Source organism: Salmo salar, chromosome 01 (assembly GCF_965601325.2).
Source record: "Salmo salar chromosome 01, fSalSal1, whole genome shotgun sequence".
Lineage (NCBI taxonomy): Eukaryota > Metazoa > Chordata > Actinopteri > Salmoniformes > Salmonidae > Salmo > Salmo salar.
Window position 1 is genome coordinate 170480534 of NC_138291.1, and position 11905 is coordinate 170492438.

Genomic DNA, 11905 nt, shown 5'->3' on the forward strand with positions numbered 1-11905 from the left:
GACCTCCAAGAATTCCACGGCCCTCTAAAAGTTTGTGTGAAGACCCATGGCCCAAGAAAAATGTGAAAGTCATTTGGAGGCAGAAACAGAAAGGAGCTGTGAGAAAATGGTGTGAAAGATGCTATCCAAAATAGACTCAAAGTGCCTCAAGCTGTTTTCATTATATTCATTTGATACATCTCCACAAACTTCACAAATCAATCAAATACTCTTCCATTGCCTTTATTTGATAAATGCTTATAATTGAAACCATAAGGGGGATATAAGGGGAGTCTTTTATGAAGATAGCATCTTCACAGATGGAATATCCAAAGATGGGGTCTGCTCCCACTCTTCGCCTTTTACCAACCACATTGTGCAGTGTCCCAATACAATACTAGAGTAGCTTCCTTTCCTCATTTCTGCACATCACTACTGTTCTAAAAGGACGTAAAGTAAAGGACATTATTTAGAAGTATTGGGACAGAGCCCTTCCTTGTCTCCCTCTCTCTTAACGAGACCATTTTATACCCGAGAGGCTGACTAATTATCTAACTCTGCTCGTTACCACCCCTCCACACAGATGCAAATAACGCCTTTTCACTTTACAGCCATGGGGAGGAGGTGGGGGTGCAGCACATCCTGTGAAATGAAGACACACACATAAATGCATGCATGTGCACACGCACACGCACACGCACACACACACACACACGCATGAATGCATGTAGACTTGCATGCACACACAAACACATCTAACTGTCAACTGGTATGCTAAAACGTTTTTTTTTTCATGCATGCACACCTACAGACACAGACAAAATATGCACCAAACAACTATGGGGTGTATTTCATGAGAGAGACTGATATTTAGCCCTTGACCTGAGACCTATGACATTCACAACAGTAGGACAGAAATACCTTTGACCACTCTTTGACCGCACTGGGAAAAATCCCTTTTGTAGCGGTCCTAAAAAAGCTGATGCCTCAAAACTCAAATCTCACGGCCCAGTCACATCCTCTCTTTGGTCCACAATCTCCTTACGCCCACACACACACACACACACACACACACACACACACACACACACACACACACACACACACACACACACACACACACACACACACACACACACACACACACACACACACACACACACACACACACACACACACACACACACACACACACAATCTCCGTACAACAGCCGCTGGACTTCCCCAGGATGCCTCTGTTTGCGCTCACGCTCCAGGGAGGGCAGCTCCGCTTGACCCGGTCGTCCTGTGGTGGACCGCCACCGCCACACCGCTCGTCCTGTGGTGGACCGCCACCGCCACACCGGTCGTCCCCTCTGCTTTTGTCCTGCTGTGCCTGAGCAGTTGGCGATTTCCTCCCCACGTAGAACCTGCAGCAAATCATATTTAAAGATTGTGAGATAAAAGTCCACCTCTAAATGTGTTGTAGGACTGTGTAGTTGAATGTTTTGGGGTAAGTGTGTGTGTGAGCACAAGTGTGTTATTTTAAGATGTTTCCTTGGCTCGTCAGCTAGCCCTGGTTAGCTCCACTGCTAAAGTTCTGCAGAAGTACCTCCAGAACAACTGGCTTTGCAATGTATTGTGGGATCAGTCGAAATGGACAATGAGTAACAAGGAGTACATATCAAAACTGTGCATTGCAGTTAATGACCCCAAACAACAAAGACAAAACACTTCCATGAGTAAACAAAAAAACTGATTCCATGTTCTGGGCAAGAGGAAAGGTCCTTCCTGAGACCTGCGTAGGGTACTGAGTTAATGTAGGATGTCCTGTATGCACACTGCTATAGTAGACCTCTAGAGGGCGATGGTGCCAGACCTTACAATGGAGGGAACCTTCCACCACCACACAGGCACAAAGGCCTCAGTCAGCCAGTCAGCCAGCCAGGGAGAAAGTGGGTGTATCTCAATAGTCTACAAACTCAGTTCCTTGGGTCCCCCCTGGGTGCACGTTTTGTTTTTTGTCCTAGCACTACACAGCTGATTCAAATAATCAACTCATCATCAAGCTTTGATTATTTTAATCAGCTGTGTAGTGCTAGGGTAAAACCCCAAAATGTGCCCCCCGGGGGGCACCAGGACCGAGTTTGGGAAACCCTCAATCTAAAGTATCTTCCTCTTCCTGTCTCCTTTCCTAAACTAATGTAAAAAATAAAATAAAAACTGTCTTGTTGACCGCAAATACCTGGTATGGATCCACCACATTGCCTTCACATATTCTGTTGTTGTATCGGTGCAGATGAACGAGAGAAGCCAGTTTAGAGTATTGGGACGCACCCTGTGACTGTGTGAGTGGGTAAGAGAGGGAGCAGGATGGGAAAGGGAAAAGAAGGTGGGGGCCTTGGCTCCTCTCCTCTGGGCTTGATCAGCGTGGCTCAGTGGTAATCACACACGCGCTGATTAACAAGCTGCGCAAACACACCCAGCCTGATTGAGCTGCCCGGGTAAAGAAAATAACAGGCAATCTGCGAGGACGCCTGTGACACTAACCCCCCAAAGACCCCTCCACCACTATCACCCCATCCCATCCAGCCAGCCGTGGGCAGGCAACACCACATACAGATACAGACAGACCAGCCAGCTAGCCGTGGGCAGGCAACACCACATACAGATACAGACAGACCATCCAGCCAGCCAGCAGGCAACACCACATACAGATACAGACAGACCATCCAGCCAGCCATGGGCAGGCAACATCACATACAGATACAGACAGACCATCCAGCCAGCCATGGGCAGGCAACACCACATACAGATACAGACAGACCATCCAGCCAGCCATGGGCAGGCAACACCACATACAGATACAGACAGACCATCCAGCCAGCCAGCAGGCAACACCACATACAGATACAGACAGACCATCCAGCCAGCCATGGGCAGGCAACACCACATACAGATACAGACAGACCATCCAGCCAGCCATGGGCAAGCAACACCACATACAGATACAGACAGACCAGCCAGCCAGCCGTGGACAGGCAACATCACATACAGATACAGACAGACCATCCAGCCAGCCAGCAGGCAACACCACATACAGATACAGACAGACCATCCCATCCAGCCAGCCAGCAGGCAACACCACATACAGATACAGACAGACCATCCAGCCAGCCGTGGGCAGGCAACACCACATACAGATACAGACAGACCATCCAGCCAGCCATGGGCAGGCAACACCACATACAGATACAGACAGACCAGAAAGCAGAGGGCAACACAGACCCTCCTCTCTTTGGGACATCACTCGTCAGTGCATGCACAAGGCCTTCTGTCTGTGTCTCTCTCTCTCTTTACTCTCTCTTTTTCTTGCCAGGCCACGAAGCCATCGTCTCTCTAAACAGCTCAAGAGAGCATACATTCACACACACACACACACACACACACACACACACACACACACACACACACACACACACACACACACACACACACACACACACACACACACACACACACACACACACACACACACACACACACACACACACACACACACACACACACAGCGGCCATCTCCTGGAGGATCCTCCTGCAGGTTGGGGAGAGCGTGCCGTTCTGCTCAGTCCTCAACTCACCGAGGTGGGGGGCTTTATAATGAGAAGGCCGCTCTGTTTTCAATGGCAGAGGCCCAGGCCTATCATGAGCCCTATACCCACCTCTGTTTCTCTCCTTGTCTGTCTTCCCCAATGTCTCTGTTTACCTCAGTCTCTCTGCCTCAGTCTCTCTGCCGCTCTCCTGTCTCCGTTTGTTCTTCTGTCTCTCTGCCTCTGTCTTTGTCTCTTCTACCTCTCTCTGCCTCTCTCCCTGCCTCTCTCTGCCTCTCTCTCTGGCTCTCTCTCTGCCTCTCTCTCTACCTCTCTCTCTGCCTCTCTCTCTACCTCTCTCTGCCTCTCTCTCTACCTCTCTCTCTGCCTCTCTCTCTACCTCTCTCTCTACCTCTCTCTGCCTCTCTCTCTCCTAATGTCTCTGTCTTTCCATCTATTCCTTTGTCTCTGTCTGCTTCTCTCGTCTCTGTAATGGTCTCTCTCTGGGTATCTGATAAGCCAGTTGGTTGCCACCACTGACAGTCACAAAGTAGATGACGTCTCCACACACACACAAACGCTATGGTGGGCATGTGTGCAGAGAAAAAGCATGGATAGGGTTAAACTCAGCCCCCCCACCCCCTGCCTCCGAGCTGCAAATTAAACCAGATGGACTCATTTATAGCCAATTAGCTCCAGCTCTATAAGTGGAGCCTCACCTACGCAATTAAATAGCTTTATTGAAACCTCCCAGCAACTCTCCAACACAGCATTTCAATGTGAGAGCCCTCATCTGCCCCTAACCACAGATCTAGGATCAGATTACCAAATGCCCCAGTCCTAACCTTAACCAAGTGGGCTGGTGAAAAAAGTCTGACCCTGAATCTGTGCGGTTAGGGTACCTTCTATCTATACTCCCTCACCCACAAGGAGTATACACACCCAACAAAACCACACACTCACTAGTATGCACACAGGCACACTACATAAACACTACATAAACACCGCTAGCACAGGAGGTAGGTGGCACCTTAATTGGGTAGAATGGGCTCGTGGTAATGACTGGAGCGGAATTAGTGGAATGGTATCAAATACACCAAACACATGGCTTCCATGTGTTTGATGCCATTCCATTTGCGTCGTTCCAGCCATTATTATGAGCCGTCCTCCCCACAGCAGCCTCCACTGACTACTAGGGCTGTCACACACATGCACACACACCTACCTGTGTACATTTTTTTTTGAGGTGCGCTCTCTCTCTCGCTCTCTCTCTCTCTAAGGGTTAAGGGTTTCAAATTTGGAGAAATTACACTCTCTAATTCTTTTATATTTTGACATTTTGTCAGGAAATGCAACTCTGTCTCAGGTTCTGCTGTTGTGCAGTGGTTACACAGCCTTTCCTCTACAGGGAGCCATGTTTTACTGTGTCTACCCTTCTCAATGGCAAGGCTGTGCTCACTGAGCCTGTACTTTGTCAAGGTTTTTCTAAGGTTTTGATCAGTAACCATGGTCAAATAGTTTGCCATGGTGTACTGTCGATTTAGGGCCAGATAGCACTACATTTTGCTTTGTGCTTCTGTTTTGTTTTGACTGCGTTGTAATTTGTTTTATTCTGATTGATTGGATGTTCTGGTTCTGAGGTTACAGTGTGTTAGTAGAACAGGTTTGTGAACTCAGCCCCAGGACCAGCTGGATGAGGGGACTCTTTTCTTTGCTCAGCTCTTGGCATTGCAGGGCTTGGTAATGATATGAGAGGGGGTCACTGTATTTTAGATGTTTCCAAAACTTAATTATTATTTTTTGAGTTTTTATTATTAGTGGATATTGGCCTAATTCTGCCCTGCATGCATTGTTTGTAGTTTTCCACTGGACATGTAGGAGAATCTTACAGAACTCTGCATTCAGGGTTTCAATGGGGTGGTTGTCCCATTTGGTGAAATCTTGTTTTGCAAGTGGACCCCACATCTCACTGCCATGAAGTACAATTGGTTCAATGACACATTCAATTAGTTTTAGCCAAATTCTAATAGGTATTTCAAATGTATTTGTTTTTTAATGGCGTAAAATGCCCTGCGTGCTTTCTCTCTCAGTTCATTCACTGCATCATTAAGGTGTCCAGTTGAGCTTATTTTTAACCCTAAGTAATTGTAGTGTGTGCAGTACTCTATATATTTTGTACCAATTAAGAACTTTGGTCTAATGCCCTGAGATCTGGATCTTCTCTGGAAAATCATTATTTTAGTCTTTTTGGGTCTTTTTGTGGTCCAGGCTCTGCGGTAGGCCATGTGCTGTGGGTGACAGCAGGCATTGGTCATCTGCGAAGAGTAGGCATTTAACTTCTGAATTGTGGAGACTAACACTAGGGGCTGAGGATTTTTCGAGAATTGTGGCCAATTTGTTTATGTAAATATTGAAGAGTGCAGGGCTCAGATTGCAACCCTGGCGAAGGCCCCGCCCCTGGTTAAAGGATTCCATTGTTTTCTTGCCAATTCTGATGCCTAACGTATTGCCAGTATACAGTGATTTCATTCTGTCATATGTTTTACCCCCTACACCACTTTCAATAACTTTGTAGAACAGTCCTGTATGCCAAATAGAATCAAATGCTTTTAGGAAGTCGATAAAGCAAGCGTACATTTTGGTATTATTTTGGTGGACATGTTTATCTATCAGAGTGTGTAGGGTGTAAATATGATCAGTTGTACAATGTTTTGGTATAAATCCAATTAGGCTTTTACTCAAGACATTGTGCTTATTAAGGAAGTTTAGAACTCTTACATTTATAATACTACAGAAAACCTTCCCCAGGTTACTGTTTACACAAATGCCTCTGTAATTGTTAGGGTCAAATTTGTCTCCGTTCTTAAAGATTGGGATTATGAGTCCTTGATTCCAGATGTCAGGGAAATAACCTACACTCAGGATCAAATTACAGTTTTAATATAGCCAATTGAAATGTCACACTAGTGAGTTTGAGCATCTCATTTAGGATGCCATCAGGTCCACATGCATATTTAAATTTGAGGGCCTGAAGTTTCTTATAGAGGTCCTGGTCAGTAATTGGGGAGTCCAATGGATTTTCATTGTCCTTTCTAGCTTTTTCTAATCCATTCAACCTCTCATGAATGTTGCATTGTTCTGCGTTTGTGTCAATTTCAACGGTGTTGTAGAGTGTTTTAAAATGGGTTGTCCATATGTCACCATTTTGTATCGCTAATTCCTCTGGTTTTGATTTGTTTAGTTTCTTCCAATTTTGCCAGAAGTTGTTTGTGGACTCCTCAATTAGTGTCAGCTGCTTGCTGTTGTACTGTACTTTTTTGGTTCTCAGTGTACGTTTATAGAGTTTTAAAGTCTCACAGTAATGAAGGCGTAAGCCACCATTATTTGGGTCTCTGTGCTTTTGGTTGGATAGTGTTCTAAGTTCTTTCCTTATAATTTTACAATCTGCATCAAACCAGTTGTCATCTGTGGTCTTTTTGTTTTTTATCAATTTCAGTTGTGCTTCTTTTGCCGTTTGCCTGAATATATAGTTTATGTTTTTTACTGCTAGATTGATGCCTTCTTTACTGTGAGTGAATGTGGTATCCAGAAAGTTATCTAAGAGTGTTTGGATATTTTGGTTACAGATTGCTTTCTGGTATTCTTCTGTGCTGTTTTGGGCCCATCTGTATGAATTTCTGATGTTGTACAGCTTACTGGGCTGTGAATGTGTGATTGTTTCCATGTTTGTTCTTTGGAGGCACAATGTAATTTGGCTGTGATCAGACAAAGGTTAGTGGCTTGACAGTGAATGAGCTGAGAGAGAAAGGGTCAATGTTGTAATTGTAAATGAGAACTTGTTCTCAACTTGCCTACCTGGTTAAATAAAGGTGAAATAAAATACAATTATATTAAACATTTCTGTAATCATAGTCTACTGTGCTGTGGCCAAGAGGTGAGCAATAGGTGAATCTCCCCAAAGAGTCCCCTCGTAACCTACCATTGACAAAGTACAGACCCAGGCTTCGACAGAGCTGCAACAGATCCCTTCCGTTTTTGTTGATGGTGCTGTCACTGTTGTTTCTATGGGGGAGATGAAGACAGTTAGAAACAGTATGGCCTGTAATAAAGCTGTCCCCTCGTGTGGTCATTAGATCAGGTAGTGTTCCTGTGGGCACATTTGTGTCCCCACAGATGAGCACATTTTCCTGGGCCTGGAAATGGCACGTCTCTTCCTCAAGGGTGGGGAAGATCTCCTCTGAGTAATATGGGGATTCTGAGGGGGGGATATATATTGTGCAAAGGAACACATATTTTTCTGTCAATACAAGTTATTTTTTCAGTTTTAACCAAATGTGATATTTACCAATTTTGAGGGGATCAATTAGGTTTTGTAGTTCAGATTTGTACCAAATGATCAGTCCTCCAGAGTCTCTGCCTCTATTGACAGAGCTGTGTTTCTGTGATGGCACAATTACCTCTCTGTAGCCTGTGTGACAGTGAGTGACAATGTCTGCCTTACACCATGTGTCCTGCAGAATGATGACGTCAACATCTTTAAGATGTGTGTTGAACTCCAGTGCTAAACTCTTCAGTCTAAAGGTTGATGAGTTTAGACCCTGAATGTTCCACATGCTAACTGATAGGTTGGTGAGTTTAGACCCTGAATGTTCCACATGCTAACTGATAGGTTGATGAGTTTAGGCCCTGAATGTTCCACATGCTAACTGATAGGTTGGTGAGTTTAGACCCTGAATGTTTCACATGCTAACTGATAGGTTGATGAGTTTAGGCCCTGAATGTTCCACATGCTAACTGATAGGTTGATGAGTTTAGACCCTGAATGTTCCACATGCTAACTGATAGGTTGATGAGTTTAGGCCCTGAATGTTCCACATGCTAACTGATAGGTTGATGAGTTTAGACCCTGAATGTTCCACATGCTAACTGACAGGGATTTCATGTTGCAGTCAGAAATACAGTAACTATTAACTAATAAGTTGTTGCGTGAGATAAACAGGATAACAGCAACAAAAAAATATGTTTTATATATATATATATTCCTATTCATTGAACAAGTAAACTGTTAGTACAATAGGTGTGTGTGTGTGTGTGTGTGTGTGTATATGTGTATTCGTCCGTGTGTGTGCATGTTTAGTGCAGTTTAGTGCAGAGGAGCTGTTTAATCTCACTCAATTCTACAGGGTTCTCCTGTCCTCTGACGACCTCTGCGTAGCTGCGCTGGTCCTGCTGTTGGGCCCTGTGGAGTGGAGGGGGGCCAGGTCTGGGCCGTGGGGCTGCCTCTCTGGTCTGGTAGAGGTGGCGGTCTGGTGTGGGGTAGTAGGCTGGGCCCTGTGGAGTGGAGGAGGGCCAGGTCTGGGCCGTGGGGCTTCCTCTCTGGTCTGGTAGAGGTGGCGGTCTGGTGTGGGGTAGTAGGTTGGGCCCTGTGAAGTGGAGGAGGGCCAGGTCTGGGCCGTGGGGCTGCCTCTCTGGTCTGGTAGAGGTGGCGGTCTGGTGTGGGGTAGTAGGCTGGGCCCTGTGGAGTGGAGGAGGGCCAGGTCTGGGCCGTGGGGCTTCCTCTCTGGTCTGGTAGAGGTGGTGGTCTGGTGTGGCGTAGTAGGCTACACTTCTGTAGCTTGTCAACTATGTGTCTGTCTATCCCTGTTCTCTCCCCTCTGCACAGGCCATACAAACGCTTCACACCGCGTGGCCGCTGCCACTCTAACCTGGTGGTCCCAGCGCGCACGACCCACGTGGAGTTCCAGGTCTCCGGCAGCCTCTGGAACTGCCGGTCTGCGGCCAACAAGGCTGAGTTCATCTCAGCCTATGCTACCCTCCAGTCCCTAGACTTCCTGGCGCTGACGGAAACATGGATTACCACAGATAACACTGCTACTCCTACTGCTCTCTCTTCGTCTGCCCACGTGTTCTCGCACACCCCGAGAGCATCTGGTCAGCGGGGTGGTGGCACTGGAATCCTCATCTCTCCCAAGTGGACATTCTCTCTTTCTCCCCTGACCCATCTGTCTATCTCCTCATTTGAATTCCATGCTGTCACAGTTACCAGCCCTTTCAAGCTTAACATCCTTATCATTTATCGCCCTCCAGGTTCCCTTGGAGAGTTCAATCAATGAGCTTGACGCCTTGATAAGTTCCTTTCCTGAGGATGGCTCACCTCTCACAGTTCTGGGTGACTTTAACCTCCCCACGTCTACCTTTGACTCATTCCTCTCTGCCTCCTTCTTTCCACTCCTCTCCTCTTTTGACCTCACCCTCTCACCTTCCCCCCCTACTCACAAGGCAGGCAATACGCTTGACCTCATCTTTACTAGATGCTGTTCTTCCACTAATCTCATTGCAACTCCCCTCCAAATCTCCGACCACTACCTTGTATCCTTTTCCCTCTTGCTCTCATCCAACACTTCTCACTCTGCCCCTACTCGGATGGTATTGCGCCGTCCCAACCTTCGCTCTCTCTCTCCCGCTACTCTCTCCTCTTCCATCCTATCATCTCTTCCCTCTGCTCAAACCTTCTCCAACCTATCTCCTGATTCTGCCTCCTCAACCCTCCTCTCCTCCCTTTCTGCATCCTTTCTGCATCTCTGTCCCCTATCCTCCAGGCCGGCTCGGTCCTCCCCTCCTGCTCCGTGGCTCGACGACTCACTACGAGCTCACAGAACAGGGCTCCGGGCAGCCGAGCGGAAATGAAGGAAAACTCGCCTCCCTGCGGACCTGGCATCCTTTCACTCCCTCCTCTCTACATTCTCCTCTTCTGTCTCTGCTGCTAAAGCCACTTTCTACCACTCTAAATTCCAAGCATCTGCCTCTAACCCTAGGAAGCTCTCTGCTACCCCCTCCTCCCCCTCCTCCCCCCCCTCCTCCCTCTGGTAGAGGTGGTGGTCTGGTGCAGTGTAGTAGGCTGGGCCCGGTCCAGTCTGGTTAAGCCGATGGAAGTGGTGATGCTCTGGTGGTGGGTGGGGCCTGTGGGGTGCGCTGGGTCTGCTGGAGTGTTGAGGGGGCCTGGGGCTCCTTGGTGGTGCTGTGGTCTGGTAGGGGTCTCTGGGTGGTCCTCTGGCCAGTGCGGCATAGGGTGTTTGTCTACCAAGTGCCACGTCCTTTAGAGACTTGGCAAACATCCCTACTGTCTGCTTCCTCAGGTGGGAGTGGTCGTGCAGATGCTCTGGGGTAATTGTTGGGTGGTGCGCAACATGCACGTTCGAGAGTAGGCCACACCCTCTGGTGATGTCAGCGTTGACTTTCTGAATGGTACAGGGATGAAAGTCTTTGCGGGGCAGCAGAGTGGAGATGGTGATGTGGGAGTTGGGGAACCACTCAGAGGCCCTCTCTGCTACTCTGTTGACCAGGCTGCCTACTCTCTCCTGCTCCTCTCACAGGTTGTTGGTGCCGGTGTGAATAATGAAGTGGCCTGGTGTGCCAAAGTCAGGCTGGGAGAGGATGTGGAGTGCATCCTGCGTTTTTGGGCACCATATTTTGGACACCTTGTGGTGAGGGAAGAGTTTATCCTCTTGGATGAATTTCCCATTTGAGTCAAAGAGGATGGCCACCTCAGTGGGTTTTACCAGATTAGTGGGTTTACGGTCTGTGGCTGGGGTACACAGGGCCTGTGTACATGGAGGGGTGTGTGGATGTGTGTCAGGGGGGCCAGAGAGCTTCTCTCTGTAGTAGGTCACCATGTGAGCCTCCTTGTTGACTGGGTGTGTGGGTAAAGGGTTGTCGGTATGAGGGGGTAAAGGTGGGTCAGTGGGGTTGTTAGGGGTGGTGAGCGGATGCAGCTTCTCTCTAGGAGTCTCTACAGTCTGCTCTCTGTGCTGCAGCACCCTCTTGATGACAGACAACTCCTTTGCCATCTCCTCCTTTACCCGCACCAGCTCTCTCCTCATGGTGGCCTTTACCTCCTCAAGCACTGTGGTAAGGCTCTCTCCTCATGGTGGCCTTTACCTCCTCAAGCACTGTGGTAAGGCTCTCTCCTCATGGTGGCCTTTACCTCCTCAAGCACTGTGGTAAGGCTCTCTCCTCATGGTGGCCTTTACCTCCTCAAGCACTGTGGTAAGGCTCTCTCCTCATGGTGGCCTTTACCTCCTCAAGCACTGTGGTAAGGCTCTCTCCTCATGGTGGCCTTTACCTCCTCAAGCACTGTGGTAAGGCTCTCTCCTCATGGTGGCCTTTACCTCCTCAAGCACTGTGGTAAGGCTCTCTCCTCATGGTGGCCTTTACCTCCTCAAGCACTGTGGTAAGGCTCTCTCCTCATGGCGGCCTTTACCTCCTCAAGCACTGTGGTAAGGCTCTCTCCTCATGGTGGCCTTTACCTCCTCAAGCACTGTGGTAAGGCTCTCTCCTCATGGTGGCCTTTACCTCCT

The 11905-nt window shown here is 47.9% G+C and overlaps 1 protein-coding gene across 1 annotated transcript; it reads right to left on the reverse strand.

The window, feature by feature from the left end:
• Window positions 1-770: 770 nt before the first annotated feature.
• LOC145879113 (uncharacterized) lies at window positions 771-9785 on the reverse strand. The gene is made up of 3 exons (XM_082974852.1): window positions 8720-9785; window positions 1087-1388; window positions 771-784 (listed from the first exon to the last, which is right to left on the reverse strand). Exons 1-3 carry the CDS (start codon window positions 9343-9345, stop codon window positions 771-773), a joined length of 942 nt encoding a protein of 313 aa, XP_082830978.1. The 5' UTR covers window positions 9346-9785.
• Between the last annotated feature and the right edge of the window lie 2120 nt (window positions 9786-11905).

Excerpts from the sequence above, each read along its gene's own strand:
- LOC145879113 (XM_082974852.1), bottom strand. The coding sequence starts at position 9,345 with ATGAACTCAGCCTTGTTGGCCGCAGACCGGCAGTTCCAGAGGCTGCCG. Across the intron at positions 1,389-8,719 it reads GGAGAACCCTGTAGAATTGA|GTTCTACGTGGGGAGGAAAT; the intron begins GTGAGATTAAAC and ends GATTTGCTGCAG.